Here is a 22,355-nt window from a genome sequence, read left to right on the forward strand (position 1 = left end):
AGGAGCTTTATGAGCACTTCACGTGTAAGCTGCAGATGTGCCGCCACTGATGGGAGACACCTGGACAGGAGGGCTTTCATTTGTATGTGGATTAAAAAAAAAACAAACAAACAAAAAATCAACAACAAAAAAAGGTGGTGACTATGGCATAAATTTCAAAGATGATTGTGTACGCATCACTAAAAGTATAAAAAAAAAAAATCTCAAGTTAACAAAGACCAAGTCAAAATGCTGCCTCTAATGCCTAATGAAAATCCAGGGAACGGCCAGCGCACTGATGCGGACACTGGTCTGCTCCGACCCTTCAATGCCCTGTGTGTCTCCAAGCACGGTTTCCAGTCTCAGGATGGAAACAACACAGCATTTAAACACACACTGCTCAGAGCTGTGCTTCACACACTTGCCCTCTATCCGCGGCTCTTCTCCCCCAAACACAACCTCAGGGCAGCATCGCCACTGGGGAAAGGGGGGCAGCTTGGGACGAGCGCCCCTCTCCCTGACTCTGGAGGTGAGCTCCTCAGACTCCGGGGCAGAGTGTGAGGACCTCTGGTTTAAAGGGTCTCTGCATGACCTTCCATAAAACCTCTCCCTAAAGAGCCACTTGATCCGAGTGTGTCTAGACACAAGTCTTCCTTAATGATTCCTAATACCCACGTCTAATATAACAGCAAACACAGAAGCACCAAAAATGAGACTCTTACTCTGAAGTTTGTCCAAGAGTTTGGATCGGGAAGCTGTCCCTTTGCCTTCCCACTCTGCTTTTGCACGCAGGTCTTCTGCATGGCTACACATGAGATACCTAAAAACACGACAGAGAAAGAGCCAAAGATCAAGCCTTCCTCTCTGGATTAAACATAACTGAAAAATACCGATTATACTTGGGCTATCTAAATTCTCACTAAGAAACATTTATCAGGAAGCAACTTCTAGAGGGGGTCCAATTCATTAATACAACCTAGCACCTGGATATAACTATAAAAAGGGATATAACAAAAATAGCTAAGTATGCTATTTTAGTATATATCATCTCTTTACACATTCTTACATTCATTATTTTTGTTACCTACATATAGCTCTTACTGAGTGCCAGGCTCTGTCCCCAGCACTCAACACCTACTACGACTCCACTTAGTGCTCCTGACAATTCTGTATGAGTATGCACTATTACTCTTATTTTACATGTGAGGAAACAAAAGCACATAAAGGTTCAGTCCCTGGCTTAGGGGTAAGTTAAGAGGCCAAGCAGGCAGAAGAACACAGGTGTTGCAGCTACAGAACTTGTTCTTAACCACTATGCTAACCTAACCACTTCTCAGCAGTGAGACAAAACTCAAGAAAATCTTAAAAGATATATCCATTAAAGAAAACAACCTACCTTTAAGTTTATCATAAACGTCACTCAAGAAATGGTATAACTGGACAACCATCCTTGTGGCATCCCGTGAGAGGTACTGAGATCCCAAAGCAGGACATGTGGGCACTGTCTTATTACTATGTGCTGAAGGAGGCCCGAACGTTAAGTTCGTGGATTCTGGAGAATCCACGAGGGCCCCCTGCTAGATGTGTGACCCTGACCTGGTTCTGGCTCTTCTCAGAAGAACGGGCTTTAAAAGTAAAAGAAGTAAAGGCATTATTCAAACATGGAGATTACACCTAGCAAGTCTCCTGCTATGTGCCTGGTACTCTGTTCAAAGACAGACCTGTTCTTCTCACTTGGAAAAAGGGTATGAAACAGGGCAGTAAGGAGTAATGACGATGGAGTATACATGCAGCGCTCAGTACAGGACAGGTACCAGCAACCTCTCAGTTACCGGGGTACCACCTCCTCCTTTTCTCCACTGCATTTAGCATCTACGTGGTTTAATAGCTTTCCACCAAACAGCCAAACTACTTGCTCTCTTGCTATTAAGTACACAGTGTCTTAGGTGATGAGAACTTACATTAAAAAAAAAAAAGTGTGAATAGTTAGACTTAAGCCAATCTACTATAAGCTGGATATTATAAAAATTTGGTTTCAAACATAACTTTTTAGGGGTAAAATTTATTACCAATAACTTTATGAAACAATAGTTTTACCTTTTAAATTTTGCAAAAGTGGCCTACAACTGCTTCTGTGCCCTTCTGAAAATACTGCACCTTAAGGCTGCAAATGAATGTTTATGGGAAGTCACATGTTGTAACCAAAAACACTGGACTGGGTTATGATGCCAACTCCACAGCCTGTCATCTCTGGGCTATTTCCTTATGTGAAACACTCAAGGGATAAACTTGATGAAGCTCATTTCAGAATAAAAACTGTATAATTAAATTGTATGTACTACCGCCAGACCAGAAAAAAAAAAAAAAATCCACCATGTGAATGTCATTTAGGTCAAGGGTGTCAAACTCATTTTCACCGGGGCCACATCAGCCTCGCAGTTGCCTTCGAAGGGCCGAATGTAATTTTAGGACTGTATAAGTGTAACCACTCCTTGACAGTTATGAGAGAGCTCCGTGCTGCTGCCGGGTAGAAACAAGGTGCCAGGCCGAATGAAACAAGGTGGAGGGCAGGATTCAGCCTGCGGGCCTTGTGTTTGCTGCCTGTGCATTAGGTGATACAGAAATCAGATACCCTATGAAAAAGATAATCAGAATAAAGTAATTCGTCAGCTACAGTATGAAAATGTCCGGCAGAATTTACTATTTCAGGATGTAGCAGTAAGTAAAGCCCCAAGATTTTGAATAGGTCAGACTGGGCTTTGTATCTTAGCTGATTTACCAGCTACATCTTGGGCCGGTTACTTCACTTCTCTGAGGCTCAGTTCCCTTATCTGCAAAGACCCTAAAATGAACCTATACCTCTCTGGGCCTTTCTTTTTATGTTTAAAAACCAATTATTTGTCAGATTATGCTAGATGCTGAGGCCATATCATACAGTAGAAAATGCTGTAAAAGAAAAAAATAAAACCACTAAACAGAGAGACGTGGCAGAAAATGCCTGATGGGTGGTCCCAGGAGAGGGCATTTGGTTCACGACCTGAGCTGGCTACGCAGAGATTAGGGGAAGAACCTTTAAGATAAAGGGAACAGGCAGCATTAGTGCCTTCACACTGGTACTGCGACAGTGGTGAACAAGGTAAGGATGGCAGGAAAGGGTAAGGGACCTTGCGGGCTTGACCAGAGACCTGGCATTCTGAGTGAGCAGGAAAGCCAGCGGAAAGTTTTAAGGAAGAGAGAGAAGTGAGTTAACACATGGTTTTGCTTATGCACTTCTGTGGCTGCTCTGTGAAATACACGTTAAGGGAGGGAGAGGTGTTTATGGCTTAACTAGGGTAGCAACTGTGAAGATGGACCGAAACAGACAAATCTGGGATGTTTTGGATTTAGGCCAATATATATCAAAGTTAAAAGATTTCTGAAAATGCAAAGATGAGGCTTAGGTTTTTTTGTTGGAACCAGTGGGTAAAAGTCTTACCGATCACTGAGGGAAGTAAGGAACAGGTCTGGGAGGGTGAAGTGGGTGGAGGGACAACTGGAATGGAGAATTTTGTTTGGAGCATATCGGTCAAATGAGGACCATCAGGCAGGCTCTCTGATATGTACCTGGGAGGAGTTCAGGTAAGAGGGTGAATCTGAGAGCCACTGGCAAATAGGTGGCATGTGGAGGCCACGGAATGAGGTTACCCGGGAAGAGCGAGCAGACAGCATAGAAAGGAGGTCCAGAACCAAGCCTTTGGACACTCTTAACTTTTAAAGGATTGACAGAAAAATAAAATGAGATTGCGCATATAAGATGCTTAGCAATGACCTGGTGCATGGTAAGTATACATTAAAAAAATATATGCATCAATACTAGAAACTTCATTGCTTATTAGTTTGAGAGAAAATTCTGCCATAGGTTTTTTAATAGAAGATTAGGAAATGGCCATGCACTGGCAATACATATTTCTTCTTTCTTTTACCCACTTAAATCTCTCTCTATTCCAATAGGGAAAGATTCCTAGGATGACAAACAATAGTTCGCATGTAAGTGGCTCTATCCAGATAAAGATTACCTCAGCTTTTAGCAATATTCAGATCTTGGAAAAATGCTGAACAGATGGAACTCTGAATGGTGACCCTGATAAAAGAGCCTCTGCATCAACCTGGAATCGAAGAACTAAGCTTCCTTACCCACTAAGAACATGAATGCGCTCTGTATTGTATTTCAGTGGCGTCAATTCACAGCGTAGAACCTGAAGTGCCTCCAGGACCTTGCCATCCTCCAGGTATTCCAGGTACTTCTGCTGCAGCAGCAAAAACTTCATCCTCTGACATGACAGAAAGCAGCAGTCAGGGGAAAAAAGTTGATGGAAGGTTCAGAAAATGTTTGTGCCTAAACAGAACAGTAGAAACCATTCTACTACGCCCTTTGACAATAACTTCATAAAGCTTCAATATGACTCAAATATTTAAGAGAGTCACAGTATATTAAATGAGACTTTGCTCAATTCCATGTCTTAACAAATTGACTTTGATCAAATAACCTCAAGTCAGATACAATCATTAATGACATCAAAACAGGAAAAATAAATTCTTCCCTCAAAACATTTGTTTCTTCTATAAAAATTTAGAACCATTCAAAGTATTTTATATTTACTTTTTAAAAATGTCTGACTTTTTTTTAAAGATTTTATTTATTTACTTTCAGAGAGAGGGGAAGGGAAGGAGAAAGGGGAACAACAATTCATGAAAGATACATTGATTAGTTGCCTCTTGCATGCCTTTAACTGGGGACCTGGCCTGCGACCCAGGCATGTGCCCTGACTGGGTATCGAACCAGTGACCTTTCAGTTGGCAGACATGCGCTCAGTCCACTGAGCCACACCAGCTGGGGCAAAAAACTCTGACTTTTATAATAGGGCAAAGAAGGAATTTTATGCAACAGGTTCTGAAAAGACTGCAGAAAATTCAGTGAATGGAAAGATTATTTAAATTCCACAAAGTGAAAGAATGACTAAGTAGACCAAAATGCAGAACTAGAGCCATGGGGTAGAAACTGCAAAGTGTCCGATTTGGGCTTATTCAAAATGAGAAGAGCTGCCCAGCAAATGGACTAAAATGCTGCCCAGCAAATAGACTGGTGTGCAAAGTACTTATTTTCCTATGACTCAAAGCATAAGCTTGATAGACTGACTCTGTCTAGGAGGCAATAAAGGACCAACTCTTTAAAGGTCTTTCAAAAGTATCAACATTTGTGACTATGGATTGGTAACACTCTGATCACTGATGTGTTTAGCTGTGAAGCACAATTATTAGCTCTTTCCCCTCCAAAGGATAAGCCATTTCCAACTGATGAAGTACTTTCAAATTTAGTGGGTTGTTTTTTTTTTTCTGAAATGTGTTTGGCTTTAATACTTTCTCATGTTCCTTTACTGTATTATTTTACTTTAAACTTGAAAGTGACTGTTACAATCTCAGCAGCTTTTTGTTAGAGAAAAGAGATGTCTATGACTATTAGGTCTGGAATGTCTTTTAAACCTTGAATCTAATTGAGGACACTGCTGGGAGGGACTTTCCATCCGTCAGCTGTGTGGTGCTCACGCAGCCACTGGAGTCAGGCAGGAAGGTTAGCAGATAGGAAATACTAGTTACATTCAGAGACTCTAAGGAAGGCAGTGGTAAGAATCTCAAATCCACTGACTTAAAAAAAAAATTAATGCTTAAACAAATTAAAGTATACTGCTTTTCAAAAATGGTTTGAAGAAAGTATCACTTATTTACGGAATTAAGAGTATCATATAATTGCTCTGAGATTTTCTGTGAGGGAGTATTTAGAAGAAAGGCATAACCTACAAACTTATAAATAAAAAATGGTTTTTAAAGAAAATAAGTAAAAACAAACCCTCTCATGTAAACTAGGCATAATTTAAATTCATCTTTTATATGATACACTATTTATGTTTGGTAATAATGTAATCTTAAATCTACAGCTAAAGAACAGAAAAAAATGAAAAGTCCTGTAACTCTAGAAAAATTACACTTACCAAATTTTACACATCATGTTAGACAGACTGAATGAATTTCAGAAATCTACTCTTTCCCCAGATGCCCTAAAAAGTGTTGCTGTACATGTAACCTTGAGCTTACTTTTATATACAAATTAAAAAATACTTTGAAGTCTACCAGGTGACAAAAAAGACTAAAACAAAACAATCTAAAAATCAAAGGGTTTTATATTTGAAGTTAATTCTGAATATTTTCACTATTTTATCTTTTTAAACAAACTTCAACTCTTTAGAAATGAAGAGTTCACCTATTTCCATTTATCAATCCACTGTTAGAAGTTCCATATCACATAGTGTTTTTCATTCAAACTTGAAAATCATATTGAGTTGCAGAATTTTTTTTTTTTTTTCATTTTAATGCCACACGGAGCTGGCCAGCATGTACCATTTTGTCACTAAATTTTCTTGGCAACTGGGAATTTTGGGGGCGATTTTTTAAAAATTCAGGGCAATTGATTGATTGATTGATTGATTGGGTATGTGTCATTAGGTCCTATGCACACCCCTCCCCTTCCCAATGTGTGTAGGGACAGTGTCCCAAGTGCTACTTCCCCCTTCTTTTCCCACCAAGATCCTGCTAGAACTTGTTATTCTCTTTCTGTGGGGCAGAGGCAGGGCAGGCGAGAAGAGGAAGGCAGGGTGAAGCTCTGAGAGAAGCCAATACAAACACGTTTTTCTGTACACAGGGAATGCTATAAAAGCAGTGCGAGAACATTTTTCTGAGTCACTTTATCCAGATTAAGACAAAGAGCATCAGCAGATATCAAATCCTGGTGGTGCACATGGCAACCAACTCGCTGCTGGCCAATCACAAAAAGAGGTTTGGTTGAGAGAGAAAATGTTTATTCTCTTTAAAATCAGTTAAATTCAAACATTTGATACACAGGGTAATAAGAATGGAGAGTAAAACTGTACTTTACAAAACTTAAGGCACAAAAATGCAAATACAGTTTCAAGAAAATAAACATTTATGTTAATTACTTACTAAAAAGTTTTTAAAAATAAGGCAAAACTGAAGTTTTCTGAGGTCAAGGCTTTACTAATAGTTTTTTAAAGGATCATGAGCGTCTTAAGTGAAGAAGAAGGAAAAAAGAAAAACTCTCTGTTCTATCTTTCCCCAACTCCTAATTTTTGAGATTATTTCTGGCTGCTGATCATTTTGCAGCAGCTTTTAGCCCAGCAGTGTTTCCTCCTTTTCCTATCCGAGAGAGACTGGACACTGAGAAGTGACCAGTCCCGAGACAGCCCCTGTCTGAGAAAGACAGCCCCGCATGGTAAATCTGGCTGCTCCTTCCCTGTGCTCCCCAATATCTGCACTGTTCTATCCTGTCCTCCCTAGAATGACACTGAACTCAGTGCGAAACACTTACAAGTTACGATACACAGGAAGTCTGTTTATCGAGGATAGCCTCTTAGCCAACCCAGCAGTGGTTCTGACTAACTCTGGAACAAGGTTATAAGCAAGTTGTATCAACTAAATGACTCAGAGGAAAGGGGAAATTATATTTAAACTATGGCTCTCAAAACTCCTCCCTATTTGACTTTAAAATATACTAGTTCTTTTTGTATATTAAGATTCGAATGCTTTTAGGTATATTCCTATTATATTAAAAAATAAAGAATCCAACGTTTTTAGACACACGCAAGTTTTCTGTTACTGACCTCAAATACCCACCCCAATTCCTCAAACATGGCTAAGTATATTTGAACCCAAACTAAAGAATGTTGATTCATGAGCCCAGTTTTCAGAAAATCCAGAGCAAATTCTGCTATTTCCAGTATCAGTTAACTGGAAACCATTTTAAAATATGGGGGAGGAGGAGGTGCACAGGGAAGAAGGGAGAGTGGATTAGGTCAATAAAAACATTCAGGTTTAAAAATAAAATACAATTTTAGTCTAGACTAAGTCATCAAATGTGTCTGGGTATACAGTCAAAATAATGATGTTAAAAAAAACCCAAAGAGTTGTCTTCTAAGGTATTATTACAGATTTATGCTTCCATTAGGTTATCTTCTGGAGATAGAGGTGGGGAGAGGAGTAAATCTAAACATAATTAGAAAGCTGGAAAAAAAACGCTGCACTGAATCTTTAAAAGCAATTGATGCATCAATGCTTAAAGTGACACAAAACTGGAACCCCTTGCTTCGTATAAATACCTAAACAGTTTGATGGTGTGAGGCTCAGCCAGAGATTTAATCTTCATCTTTTATTAGATCCTAGAATGTTCTATAGACTGAACAGGCTGTAAAAAGAAAGGATTCCTCCTTATTATCTACAACTACCTTTCTTCAGTTTCACATGCTGCTTCTAATGAAGGTTTCTAATGAGATATCATAATCTAAACCCAATACAAAAGTCTCAAATTACTATAAAACCATAAAAAAAAAGGAAGTGAGCCTATGCAAAAAATTTTTTACCACTAAATTACAAATGTAATTGGGTGAAGCTTAAAAATAGGAGAACGGTCCTCCAAGAAATCACACCTTATTTAAAAGAGCCGTGCTGTCCCCACACAAGCCACTCTCCCTTGGCCACTTCTTGTCTGGCCACTTACTGCCTTTATTTTATTTGAGGGTCGCCTTTCAATTTGTCAGAACTAACAATGAATGAGAAATCGGCCAGTTCAAAGGTACTAAGCATTTTTCTTTTAAAAACTCCAAACGCACCAAGTGGGAACAATTCAGCCACTGGAAAATTTGTCATCCTTTTGAATACAGATGTTCATTTATTTTAACTTCTGTGTTTTCATTTTTTTTTTACCATGGAATTGATTATTCCATGAGTTAATTAATTATATCTCATTCTAATAGTTGTTAAAAGTTTTAGTATTTTAAATATTTACTAAAAGAAAAAAGATAATACAAAGATCAGCCATTTAAATGAACCTGTAACTTGTTCATTATTTGTTTGCACCTTTAGTTCACTTAAAGGTCATTCTCTAGGGTTATATTATTCTAATAAAATTACATTAAAAATTTGAAAACTCTTGTGTAATTAAGCTTTTTTAAAAACCCCAAAATGAAAACAGGAGACCCTCTCAGGCTTACAAAGGCAGAAAGATTAACATTTGACCCAATTAATTTAAAAAATCAAAATAACACTCGTTACTAATATTCAACAAACAGCTGGTTTCCCTACTTCACTTTCCATCCCCCCTCTTTCCCTCCCCCATCAGACAGGAAACTGCTTCTGACAACAAATCCACCAGCTAGAAGTCAAGCAGCCAGTAGGCAGAGGCTGGCAGCTGATTCTTCAACGTTCCTAATTACAAGCACTTACGAGAACTTACCCCCTCCTCTCTCTCACCCCCATCTACTGAAGAATTAAAGCCTATCAGTGTAAGAGACTCATTAAGATTTATGAAAGACGCTAACAGGTGAACTACTATATTGATCTTGCTGGGGAAATAAGGCCAGTGAGTAGAGCCCAGTGGTCAAATTGACATACAAACCCACCACAAGACTCATAAATACCACAAACTTTGACACTGTCAATTCACACAATTGGAATGCAAGAATGGAAAATGGTGCACACACCAATGGGCTGGTTCGAACAAACTATAATTTCCAACGACTAAAGAAAAATTAAAGTATCAGCTATTTAAGGCTCTATACACCCCCCCCAACACATTCTTTACCAGCACATTCAGTAGTTTAAATAATACGTAATTTATCCTTGATTCTAGAAGTATAAAACTCCTATAAATAGCACAAAAAGCATGACCTTTCCATTTTATAGGTTGCCTTATAAACCAGGTTCAAATGACACTTACTACACATGATTTTAAAAATACAAAACTCAAACTTTAAGACATCATCAACACTCATTCTAGTTTACAAAGGTAATTACATAAAGTTTAATTCTTTTTAGGCCTTATCTTTTACAAGAGGCAGAAGCCTAAAGTTATCAATAACCTACTAAAATAAGCATAAATGTGAAACTAAGAACAAAAGTGTATTTACCACAATTATTCCCAACAACGTTTGAGAGATTTCAAGTGCGCCTCTTACCACAATAGCATGAGGAGAATGCACTAAGGGCTTTAGTTCATTCAGGTCATTCTCTGCCTGCAAAAAGTGGCATAAGAGAAAAACAGAAATGTCACAGCACGCACGTCAGGTACGTAACTTTAGCAGCAGTCACACAGCTCTATAGGCCCTACTTTACCTTATCCCAGTCTCCTTCCATGACATGATTTCGGAATTTGGTAGCAGAAGGATGTTCTAAACGACATCCTGACTCTTGCATGAGGAGATCAACAGTCTGGCTGCAGGAGAGATACAGTGTAAAAAAGACCTGGCCAACTTCAGGGTTCACTCTTCCAAATCAACTAATGTCTATGAAAACAGTTGCCGAAGTTTTTAAGCTAATCTCATGAAGGAAAAAAAGAAAGAAATAGCTTTAATGTGCCTAGCTAAAACCAACTTGATTTTTAAACTGCCACCTTCATTTTTGTCAAGTTAAAAACCTTCCTGAAACTAAAAATCAAAGTCACTTCTTCCTACTTTTGCCACTTAATGCCTCAGAAGTTTAAATGAAGTATACAGCTTCTAAAAACATTTTGTAACCAAATGGTTAAATGAATGGAAAAACCAGGATCTATATACTAACAATGTTGTATTTTGAAAGATAGAAAAATTGTGAGCTCCATACAAGGCCAGAGAGATGCCCTGTGTTAGGGAAGAGCCTTACATCCAGATCTCATGTTTGCATAGAAATTCTAGTAGGTCAGTCTTTAAAATTAAAATAAATCCAGCATGAAAAAATCACTCCCTTTCTCTCTACACTAAAAATAGCAAATTTACTATGGTGTAGGTTCCAAACAGTCACGAGTTATTTCCTCCTGCGGCTGTCGGCTTGCTTCTTGTCTCAGTAATTCGCTGTTAGCATTTAGAAAACCTGTTTTTGTACCAATTCTTTTTCCTTCTTGTAAACAAAAGTGAAATCTTCCTATATTTCTGAGTGAAAAAGAATCATCAAATGCAGTTTCTCCCACCAGCTATTTTGATACCTAAGAACCTTCCTTTATTAGTCTTACAGAGCTGTTTCAAGGCTTTCTTATTCAGCCCTATTTGTTTTTCAGCTCAACAGTGCAAATCAATCACCTGCCTGAGAATCAAAATACTTATGCCACTTTTTAAAAGTGCCCCTTTTCCCCCGTCCCCAGAACAAATCTGTAAATCCTGAACGACAGCATGGGCTGGCATAAGAGCTCATTTTAATCGACGCCGTGAAGCCAGGGAACTGACTGTTGCATGTTTTCGCCCTCAGCCCGATTCTGGGGCTCCCCCGCACTCCCACCAAGCCCTGCTTCCAGCCATCAGTTCCTCTTTGTGTGTACACACAACGGTGGTTTGGGGCCAAGGTCGCCGTCTACCTTCACCCTATTTTAGGTACACAAGGCCATCTCCTAAATGGTATTGGACAATAAATGATTCACCAGATCAGATGTCCCTGTTTCAGAGGCAATCACCCCCGGCACGACACCGGGATTTCAGCCGAGTTAGGGGGGTAGGCCTCTGGTTCACACGCAAGGGCCTTTAAATGGCATCAAGACGGCGCCTCACTTCATTATCCCCATCAGATTTATTCAACCTCCTTCCCAAGGATCCCAGCCCCTCAGTTCCCATAAACACTTGTAGGTGATTGTCTTTCCTGATTGGTAGTTTGCCTGGGCTGTCTGTCATGGCTGGGGGTGGGGAGGTGTCCCACAAAGATGCCTCTGAGATATACTTGAAAAACAAATTCTCCAAGGTTCATTATTTCCACCAGCTCTCATCCACCCCTCCCCCAACACACACAGAGACACACTCGGCATGTCTTTATTGACAGACAATTAGGCTCTGAAGGTGTGTGGGGAGGGGAGAGATCTTCTGGGTTCTACCACCCCTGCCCCAAACCCCCACCCGCCTGTCCCGTCTGCCCCATCTGTCAGACGGATTGATTTCCCCTTATTTCCCTTTCGATCAGCTCCTCCTCTTCCCGGGTCTTCCAGTCTGGGCTGCGTCCTCCCGTGTCCCAGGCCCTCAGTGCCCAGCAGACGTCCCCCTCGCAGCCCCCTCCCCCGCAGCCTCGGTCCCTCGGTCGGTCCCCAGCAGCTGCCTGTAAAGGATACTTACTTGAGCCCTAAGCCATTCAAGTGCTGTCCTATTAGTCTAATGACGTCCTCGTCCGACTGGGAGAGCCGTTTCTTCTTCTTGAGGCTGCTGCCCAGTTCTGGGGTGGCCAAGGAAGAGGAGGCGGCCGTGGTGGCGGAGGCAGCTGCGACGGTGGTGGCGGCGGCGGCAGCCCCGCCGGGGACCCCGTTATTGACATTCAGGCTGTTGCTATTGTTGCTGGCGGCGGAGGGGGCGGAAGGCAGGAGCCCGTTGGCGTGGGCCAGGTCCCCCGCGGCCGACGACGACGAGGGGGACGACTCCCCGTTCTGGGCCGACAGGCAGGCGAGTTCCTGGGTCTGTCCCTGGCCCCCGCCGCCCCCTCCGCCGCCGCCGCCGCCACCTCCTCCTCCTCCTCCTGCCCCGTTGGCCTGCATGATGCCGCCGCTGACCGGGCTGTGGCCGCTACCTCGGTGGGGGACGGCGGCGGCGGCGGAAGGGGCAGCAGCCGGGGGGAGTCCCACCACTACCACCACGGAGGAGGAGGAGGAGGTGGACGACGAGGACGACGAGGACGAGGACGACGAGGACGGAGGGGAGAGGCCTGCTCTGCCTGCCGAAGCCCCGGGCTCTCCTGCTCCCTCCGCCGCCGAGGCTCGGGGTTTCTTCCGCGGGGGCGGGGAGGCTCCGCCGGTGTCCGAGTCGGAGGAGGAGGAAGCGGAGGCCAGAGTTTCCTCGCCGAGAGAGGCCGTGGTGGGAAGCCGGGGGGGCGAGGCGGGGGAGGGGAGGCGGGGGCCGGGGCGGGGGTCGGGGTGAGGGGGGCCGGGGCGGGGGTCAGGGTCGGGGGGAGAGGAGGGGCGGAGGAGGGAGAGGAGGAGGGGGAGAAGGAGGATCCGGGCCCTTTCCCCCCCCCCTCCTGGAGGCAGCTCGGGGTGCGCGGCCCGGGGGTCGCCGCGGGGCGGCTGCGGGGGCACGGGGCCCGCCGCTGGGCTGAGCCCCGGCGGTGGCGGCGGCGGCGACGGGCGGCAGCGGAGGCAGCTGCCGCCTCTGTGCTCGGGTCCGCTCCGCTCCGCTCCCTGGTGTGTTGATTCTTCCCCCAGCTGCTGCCTAATGGAGTCCAGGCGCTCGCGTCACAGGAAATGCCTATACTGCCCTCCTCACTCACTTCCGGTGGCAGGTATGGAACCTATAGGGGGCCTGTCACCCGGCACGTGCGCTGGGGGCCGGCCGGACCTTGAGGGGCGGGGTGCCCGCGGGCCCGCGGGGCCCGACCCGACCCCGACCCGACCCGACGGGGAGCGGGGCCCGGCCTCTCCCGGCGCCCGGCGGGGCCGCCTCGGCCAGGAGTAAGTCTGTCCCCGCCCTCGGAGGCCGGCGGCGGGCCGCAGCGCCGCGTTCGGGGCGCGAGTGTGTGCGTGAGGACCGCGTGTGACCCGCGAGTGTCCGACGCGCGGAGGGACGGCGCGTCGCCCATCCCCGGCTGGGGGTGCGGGGCGCGCAGGGGGCGAGGAGCTGCCAACACTTCGGGGCGTCGGGCGAGGGTAGGCCCTGTCCCCGCACTCCACGGTGGCCGGGACTGAGACCGGACCCCCGCCCCTCCGAGTGGCGTGGAAAAACTCGGGGTCCCGCAGCCGGGTGCCGTGCACGCGGGCGGCCGGGGGCCACCACGGGAGGTTTGACAGCAGCGGAGGAGAACCCGAGCGCGACTCCGGAAGCGGAGGGAACCTGTCAGAGCCGCGCCCGGCGGGGACCAGAAGCCGCGGGCGGCGCGCGGGTGTGCGCGGCGGGCAGAGCCCCGACGCGGGTCACGCTCGCGCTGGGCCGGCGCGGAGCGCCCCCCCCCTCCGGTCCAGCTGCCGCCCGAGTCACCGCCCCGTTTAGGCGGCAGGAACGCAGAGCCAGCACTCGCCCCCCAGACGGGCTTCATGCGGAGAGTGCAGCCTCCACTCGGGCGCCAGGCTTGAAGCTCTGGGTGAAATGGGAGGCTTGTGGGTCCCGCGGATGTAAAACTGCGCTGAATCGTGACCGTGGGTGAACGGTCTGCTCGGCAGGACACCAAACAACTACTTACACGAGTGTGGTCGGTGGTATACAGGCCTGATATGTGCAAACGTTTTCTCAGAAGTCGAAGAAAAAAAAAGTCCTTCTCTTAAATAGTTTCCCTGCAGAAAAGCTGGAATCTCAACTAAGGCGTCTTAGAGCCTTGGATTTTACGGAATTAATAACTCAGAGTAACTTTACGAGGCCCCGGGAGATAGCCCTTTTTGATAGAAAAATCATTTTTAAAAATGATGCTGATGAGAAATGAGTCAAGCATCTGAGCTCTGTGGATTCGCAGACCGGAAGGAGGGACGGGAAGACCAGTGCAGGGTCTGCGGAGATTCAGCTCTGTGGTTCTCTGCTCTTAGATCCACGGCCAGGTGGCCCTGTCCTTGCAAGGTGACTCATTGGACATGCTGCTGACCTGGGAGAGACCCGCGTCCTAGCTAAGGTTCACAGGGCACCGACATTCTGTCTGTCAGAGCCTGAATTGTTATTTAACACCTTCAGAGATGCTGTTTGTATATTAACTTTAGACAAGCTTATTATTAATTTTATTGTTATTGTTTATACGAAATTTAATTTTGGCAAAAAAAATCATTCATAATGATTAATGGGGCCCATACCAGAATGGAAGACAAACTTCTGAATAAAGTCTACAGCTTTTGTCGAGGAAGAAATCAGTTAGTGGTAGCTACAGACAAGGCTGGCACTTCATTAAAAGGGTAAAAAGAAAAAGAAAGGGGACAGAACTGCTGTGGACACTCCACATGGTTAACCCAGCTATTCTGTGTTTTATGTGCCCAAAGTGATTCTGTATTTGTGAAGTCCCCAGCGCCCTCTGACCACACCCTCCACTGTCTCCCCCCCCCACTTCTGATTGCAGTCACTGGGACATCCTCCAGACAGCCTTTCCTGACTTCCAGCCTGCCAGTCCTTGTCGTGAGTATCATTTATGCAGGCTTCCAGTTTTGAAGGCTGCGTGTATTTTTTTATTTTTAACTTGCAAAGGCTCCCCTCATCAAGTCATCAGAGAGGAGCCTGTTCTAGGGTCTTGTCCCCTTGATTTACCTTCCCCTTTCCGCCCTCTTCCTGGTAAAGACTGAGATGGATTTGGGGAAAAAAAGGTTGAGGTTGTCTTTGAGGAAAGATAAATGGACATGTACACTTAGGACATTTTCCAAAAAATTTGAAAAACACTCATCTAGGACAGTCCTGACTGACAGAAACTCAAGAAATAGTTGTTAGGGCACTCCCTGGCTGGTGTGGCTCACTGGGTTGAACCCTGGCCTGGGAACCAAAGGATGACTGGTTCGATTCCCAGTCAGAGCACATGCCTGGGTTGTGGGCTATGTCACCAGTAGGGGGTGTTGAGAGGCAACTACACATTGATGTTTCTCCCTGTCTTTCTCCTTCCCTTCCCCGCTCTAAAAAGGAAGAAAGAAATAGGTGTTGGGTATCTAAATGACAAATCACTAGTACTGTCCAAGGCAGTGTCTTAATTGTAAAAATTGAGCTATGAGATTCTTTAAGAAGCTGAGATAAATGGTGCTTATAATAAAATACAAACCAAATTTTCACAGACTCCTTCTGTAAAGGAGGAGAAGAGACTTAGTCTTCTGTCAAGGTTTAAGTTTGGTATCTCAACCTGGTACTCAGCAACATTCATTTTATTCAGTTTATTAAAGTTCTGTTAGGAAGAGGTACTTTTCAGGATCTCAGGCATCCATGGGGAGGGATATATTTATATTTACTTCTCTGGCTTTGCTCTTAGCTTCTCTTTGTCTGGAGTTCTAAAGCTGGCATGCCAGACTTGCTGGAAGTGGGTGGGTGTGGGAGAACTCAGGAAAGAGCACAGTTCCTGGAGTGGAACACTTAGCCAATTGGCCTTGGGCAGGTCACTTAACTTTGCTGCTCCACAGTCATTTCACCTTTAAAGTGGGCACAGTGAGTGACATTGGCTTACTTGCCTCATAGAATTGATGTGTGAATCAACCAATGTAATAGATACTTGGAAAAAGACTATGTTGAAAGGTTTTGGAATATAATTTAAATCCTCCATCATTTCCAAAAGGATTTGAAGCCAATGAGTGCAAAGATACAAGAAGGCGTTATTATTATTAATATTTCTGAGCTGTGCACTCTGTAGCCACTTTTGGACCCCACTCTGCCACCTGGCTGAAGGCCTGTGCACCTCCAGGCAGACACCTGGGCATTTGGTGTCTTCTGTGGGCTGGGCGTTCCCAGTGGCTGTGTGATGAGTGAAGGGCGCGGCCATTTTGCCTGCTGTCCCGCACCTGGCTCTGCAGCGCTTGCTTCTATCCCCTTCTACACGCATCCGTTCACAACATGGACATTTGGTACATGCTGGAAGTCAGCTGGGGCGGCCGCCTGGCGGGTCTGAGTGCAGGGCTCCTGTGTCGTCACGTGCACTTGTGCACTCGGAAAGGAACAGGCTCTTCTGCAGAGAGAGGTCTGTCAGCAGGAAAGGGCCCTTTGCTCTGTAGCCCCCTCCAGCAGTTCCTGAGACCCAGAGGGTGGAAGTCATAGTGCCTCAGTGCATTTTCTGCAGGGACTCAAGTAAACCAAGGAGGCTGGATTGTTCTTTTCTCACCACACCGCTGGGTAGACCGCTTGGAACAGCTTGTACGCGCTGCCCTGACTTTCATGGTGGTTCACACTGAAAAACAAAAGCCAAACATGTTCATGGTAAGCTGCGTGTGCAGTGACGACACTCTCCAAAGAATCGTGTGTAAGAGCAAACAGAATGTGGCATTCACGTGTGCAGATATGGAAATAGTGTCAAGTAAAAAAGCATGTAACAGAACGTGTATAATATGATTCATTTTTGGTAAAAAAAAAAAAAAGAATATTGGGCGTACATTTTTTTTCCCTTGTAGGACAGAAAAGCACAAACAGTGGTTAACCTTTGGCTGGAAGGACTGGGGTGGTGAGGGGGGGGTTCTCATTTTTTCCGTTTGCTCCTCCTCTTCAGTGTTTGCGTTTTCTAGCTATGTGTACGCTTTTATTGTGACCACCTGTTATTTGAATTCTGCTTTCTTTTTCTGTATTAATAAATGTTTTATTGTTAAAGCACTTACATCTTTAAAACCACATCCTAAAACTGTCAAAAGATTCATGAGACTTTAATGGTAATAAAACCAGGCCAGATAAAGCAGTGCTGTGCGCATTTGACAGGCATTAACTATATTTGTTGTTTAAAAAAATCTCCTTCCCCTCACCTGCACCTCCTGTGTTCTCAGATGGCTGACTGCAGAGACACACCCCCACCTCTCATTTGGTTCGATTCATCTGGGGCATAAAGGGCGTAAGACATTCCTATTTATTAACTTTCAGAAGTGGATGAATAATTGATGGCCCCTGGAGCCCGGGCAGAGCAGACAACTGGCCCTTTGGGCGGCCTCCCGTCCTCCCAGTTTCCTCCATGCTGCCCGCGCGCCTGGCACCAGGACAGCCATCAAAAACGAGGGTGAAACACAACCAGGACTGCTAACAACAAACAGGTTCTGACTGTTATGAGAACGTAAGTTTTCTGCGCATGTATGTGCAGCCCCTGTAGAAGAAATGGCCTAATGGCTGGAGTGTTAAAAATGAAAAATTTGAAAGAGTCCAGTAGGTCATTATTCATAAAATTAAAAAAAAAAACTGTTGAACAGATCTCTAGATTCCTTTAGTTAATTATTTTTATTCTAAAACTGTGCTCTTTACTAAATAATATTAAACGTATACGCCCGTATGAAACATTGTAATAGCTGAAATTTTATGAGTGCCGGTTATGAACAGCAAAGGAACGGAACAGTAGCTCTTGGCTTCTTTCCGTGGCTGGGGGAGCTGTGCTCGGCTGAGGCAGGACCCACGGGGCTTCAGAGACTTGCTGTTTCCTCTAGTGCGAGTGGGGTTTCCACCTCCGCGCACGAGCAGCCTCTCTGAGCGCCTTTCTGCACTAGAAGGACGTCTAGTTTCCTGCTCTACCTCTGATCCTTATCTCAGAGGATCTTGGTCTCTGCCTCTAAATTAATGACAAATACAGCGGGCACAGATAGAAACAGATGCGCTTATACCGCACTTCTATTCGCTGCAGTTTCAACAACGCCGCCATTCCTCTCATTTTGTTTCCAAGTGTCCGCCCTTCCCACTCTCAGCCTTTCTTCCCAGTGATGGCGCGGGCCCACAGCACGTGTTTGGTAATAACACTGTGAGCTAACGCTGACCAGGCGTTGTTTTAAGTACTTTATTCATACTGTCCTATTTAACTTTCTCATCGGCCTGGCAATGTACATGCGATGAAGACCCGCATTTTACAGGCAATGAGCTGAAGCACAGAAAACTTGAGGGCCCATAGCTGGCACATGGGAGAGTCGAGTGCTCCTCCTGACACTACACTGCTTCCCAGAGACGCTGGTATTGGTCTGAAAAGCACCCGTTGCGTAAATTGCTAGGGGTCAAAAGAAGGAAGGGAAGCGAGTCCTATAAATTAATGTTTGAACTTTGCCCTTTTTGTGTATTTGAAACCTGGGGCCTCACCTTTGAAGCCCTCCTCGTTTCATCAGCCTAATTAGTAGCAGATAAGTGAGCCCAAGAGGGAGAGTAAAAGGCTTTTCTTCCTCTAAAAGCTACCACAGGGAGCGCCTGAAAGCTCCTTATCAGAGATACGGTTCATTCCTCCTGGAAGCCCTGCTGAGATGCTGCGTTGTGCCTGAAAGGGACAGCGCACTGAGCTAGATGTAGCCTGGAGATTACAGGTTACACCTTGAACTGGCGAAGGAGGACCAGAAGGAATGGCTGACTTTTCTTTCCCTGTGAGAGCAAGGAGAGCTCCGGCCCCGGAGGGCTTCCTGGCGATGTTTTAAGTCGGGAGGCCCCAGCTGGGTCATTTGTATGTCACCTCGTGTCTGTCTCGGGAGGGCCTCTGAACCGTGCAAGCCCACACTAGTGCGGGACCCTGGAGGAAGAAAGGCAGACTTGACTTGCAGAGGAGTTCATACTTGACTCCAGTAGGAGCTCCAGCCTGGGCCGCTGGCGAGGGAGCCGCTGGTGACTGTGGCGATGCTGGATGGGGACGAGGCGAGGAGGGTCAGTTCAGCAAGGCCACAGGGGCTTCCGTTAAGCGTCTGCTCTTTCAGGGAGGGCACCAAGGTGCTCAGATGCCTCACATGGGCATATACCCCAAAGATGCGGGTAAAGGATAACTCCGCCTTCCCCAGGTGCCCAGGAATGGTTTTCTCCTCTGATGGCCCTGAGGAGAGGCGCACTTGGCCTCCTGAGCTGGGCAGTGTGCACGTGTGGAGTTGCTGTGCTGTTTCAGCTCCTCGGCCTGATATGGGAGGAGCAGTGGCCACGATGACTTGGAGGTCCCTAAGGGGTCGATGTTTATGGTTTCCCCCCTCACTACATAATATTGTTTGATTAGGTCGGGAAGGGTGGGAGAGAGGAGTCGTGAATAGCCAGGAAAACATACAACCTGGGGTTCACTGTGACTTTAAAAAGGTTCCATTGTGCAGGATTTTAAACCAATGCGGAGGCAGAGAGAAGAGGACTGTGGGCCTGGGCGCCCGTCATCCAGCCACAGCGGCCGTCCGCTCACCCAGTCCTGTTTCAGCCATCCTTCCACTTCGGATTATTTTAAAGCAAATTCAAGAGATTACTTTATTTTTAATGTGTATTTATACTTCAGTATGTGGCTCTAAAAGATAAGATGTCTCTTTTTAAAGTATTATAGTTATTCATTTTTAGAGAGAGGGAAAGGGAGCAAGAAAGAGAGGGAGAAAAACATCGGTGTGCCCGGTGGATCAAAGCAGTGACCTCTTGGTTGGTGGGGCAACGCCCAGCTCATGGAGCCGCAGGATTGGGGTGAGCTACGACATCTGTTCAGGCCCCGGCTGCTGTGGCTCAGTGGACTGGGCGCGGGCCTGCAAACCAAGGGTTGCCGGTTCAGTTCCCAGCCATAACACGTGCCTGGGTTGTGGGCCAGTGCAAGAGTCAACCACACATTGATGTTTCTCTCCCTCCCTTCCCTTCTGTCTAAAAGTAAATATATATTTTTAAAAGGATGTCTTTTTGAAAATATTGCCACAATATTACCATGATACCTAAAAATCTAATAATCCCTTAATTATCATCAAATATGCAGTTAGTGTTCAAATTTCTCAACTGTCTCATAGTTGTTTTTTTTTTAAGAGAGAGAAACATCAATGTGTGGTCGCCTGTCACACACCCCACACTGGGAGACCGGGCTCACAACCCAGGCATGTGCCCTGACTGGGAATCGAACAGGCGACCCCCTGGTTTGCAGGCCTGTGCTCAATCCACTGAGCCACACCAGCCAGGGCTCTCATAATCTCTTTTAACAGTTGGCTTGTGTGAAGCAAGGTCCAAACAAGGTCCACACATTCCATTTGGTCAATGTTATTTCTAAAGTCTCTCTCTTTTTTAGGAAACACTGTATTGAAGTAAACTATATGGAGAGGAGTGTACACACGCAGCGAATTTTCTCCCGCAAAACTGCCTTCCATGTGATGAACTAGAATATTACCAGGAGCCCAGTAGGACCTTATTGCAGTTTTAATTTGCATTTCTCTGATGACTAATGATATTGAGCCCTTCCAAATGTATTCCGGGGGCCATTTGGATATTCCTCTTAATGAAGGGCCTTTTCAGGTCTTTCGCTCCTCCCCCTTTTAAAATTGTGTTTCTGTTTTCCTATCGATTTGCGGACTTCGTCATGCACTCTGGGTATGAGGCCTGTGTTAGATCTACTGCAAATTTCTTCTCCCACTGTGTGGTTGGCTTTCACTCTCTTAATGGTGTTTTGATGAGCAGAAGTTCTTAATGAAATCCACCTCATCAATTGTTCCCTTTATGGTCTGTGCTTTTTGTGGCCTACTTTAGAAGTCATTGCCTGTCCTCAAGGGCATGAAGATACTCTCCTTGCTTAGTCTCTGGAAGTCTCAGGGTTTTGCCTTTCCAAATGATGTCTATACTCCTAGAATTTATTGGGGTTTTTTGGTGACCATGGTGAGAGGGGCTAAGGGTGGTGTGTTTCCCACGCGGCTGTCCAGGTAACCCAGACCACTCTGAAACGGCCTGCAGCGGTATCACCCCAGGAATCAGAGGACTGGGCACGTGTGCACCTGTTTCTAAACTCCGTGTCCCACTTGGGTTCCTCTGTGCTTCAGTCTGCAAACCTGTGTGCTCATACCACGCTGGCTTAGCTGCCGTAGCTTTATAGGTCTCACCATCTGGGAGTGGAAGGCCTTCAACTCTGTTTTTCATCTTCAAGGTTGTCTTGGCTATTCTTGTCCATTTGCATTTTATAGGAGAAAATAGAAGCATCTTGTCCATTTCCACACAAACAGTGCTGAGATTTTGACTGGGGTTGAAGAAAATCTATAGATTTGAGGGGAACAAGTAGATTTATGACAGTGAACCTTTGTGTCTCGGAATATGTATCTCTCCGTGGACATAGGTCTTCTTTCATTTTTCTTGGTGATGCTTGTTGGTTTTTCTGGGAGGCCTGACACCCCCCTTTTTAGATTCTATATGTTGGGTGTTGTTGATGCTAATGTAAATAGTATGATGTTTTAAAATTTTATTTTCTTCTCTCTGTTCTAATGTTAAGGCTTGACAGGTACTTCGTCATCAAAGAGCAAAGTTCCTATTAGATCTGTCCTTCAGTCTTGAATGTAGCATATTTTTATAGTTTATACTTGCTTCCACTTGCACCTTATTTAACACTACGGCCGGTCCTTCATTCTTTCAAAGGATCAGATGTAAACTCTCCCTTCGGGCTCTGGACACTTTCCTGGTGCCCCCAGTGCTAGTAGGAATCATAGCCTGCATTAACTGAGTGCTTGCTCTGTGCTCAGCACTATTCTTAGTACTTGATAAATTTTAACGTATTTAATCATCACAGCTTATGAAGAAGGTTAGATAATATTCTTACTTAACAAGTGCAGAGACCAAGACACAGAGAGGCTCAGTAACTTGCCCCAGGTCACACAGCTTACAGATGGCACATCCAGGATTCAAACCCAAGCAGGCTGGTCCCGGAGCCCATGCTCTTACCATTTTGTAGCCACTTAGGTGGTAGCAGCAGATGGGGGCTAGAGTAGGAGAAACGAAATAAAGTGGGGAGACCCGCAGGGCGTCTGGCCAGATGGGCGGCTCTGTACT

The 22,355-nt window shown here is 45.3% G+C and overlaps 2 protein-coding genes across 6 annotated transcripts in view; one reads left to right on the plus strand and one right to left on the minus strand.

The window, feature by feature from the left end:
- Window positions 1-12,948, minus strand: part of WDR26 (WD repeat domain 26) — a 39,491-nt gene extending 26,543 nt beyond the window's left edge. Inside the window, exons 1-5 of one of the 2 annotated variants that reach the window (XM_037138773.2) lie at window positions 12,147-12,948; window positions 10,195-10,294; window positions 10,038-10,094; window positions 4,153-4,289; window positions 702-799 (exon numbers count right to left, since the gene is read on the minus strand). In XM_037138773.2, coding sequence (XP_036994668.1) covers window positions 702-799; window positions 4,153-4,289; window positions 10,038-10,094; window positions 10,195-10,294; window positions 12,147-12,559 — 805 coding nt within the window. In that variant the 5' untranslated portion in view covers window positions 12,560-12,948. Of the gene's footprint in view, window positions 1-701; window positions 800-4,152; window positions 4,290-9,989; window positions 10,095-10,194; window positions 10,295-12,146 lie in introns of both variants that reach the window. The other variant, XM_037138772.2, reaches the window with a different exon arrangement.
- A 77-nt stretch (window positions 12,949-13,025) lies between these two features.
- CNIH3 (cornichon family AMPA receptor auxiliary protein 3) overlaps window positions 13,026-22,355 on the plus strand; it is a 154,854-nt gene continuing 145,524 nt past the window's right edge. Inside the window, exons 1-2 of one of the 4 annotated variants that reach the window (XM_037138774.2) lie at window positions 13,026-13,299; window positions 15,049-15,104. In XM_037138774.2, the coding sequence (XP_036994669.1) occupies window positions 13,233-13,299; window positions 15,049-15,104 (123 nt within the window). In that variant the 5' untranslated portion in view covers window positions 13,026-13,232. Of the gene's footprint in view, window positions 13,300-13,671; window positions 14,936-15,048; window positions 15,105-22,355 lie in introns of those variants that run through there. The other 3 variants (XM_053659559.1, XM_053659560.1, XM_053659561.1) reach the window with 3 other exon arrangements.

The sequence above is a fragment of the Artibeus jamaicensis genome, unplaced genomic scaffold, assembly GCF_021234435.1.
Source record: "Artibeus jamaicensis isolate MK-2021 breed Jamaican fruit bat unplaced genomic scaffold, CSHL_Jam_final scaffold_754, whole genome shotgun sequence".
Taxonomy (NCBI): Eukaryota; Metazoa; Chordata; class Mammalia; order Chiroptera; family Phyllostomidae; genus Artibeus; species Artibeus jamaicensis.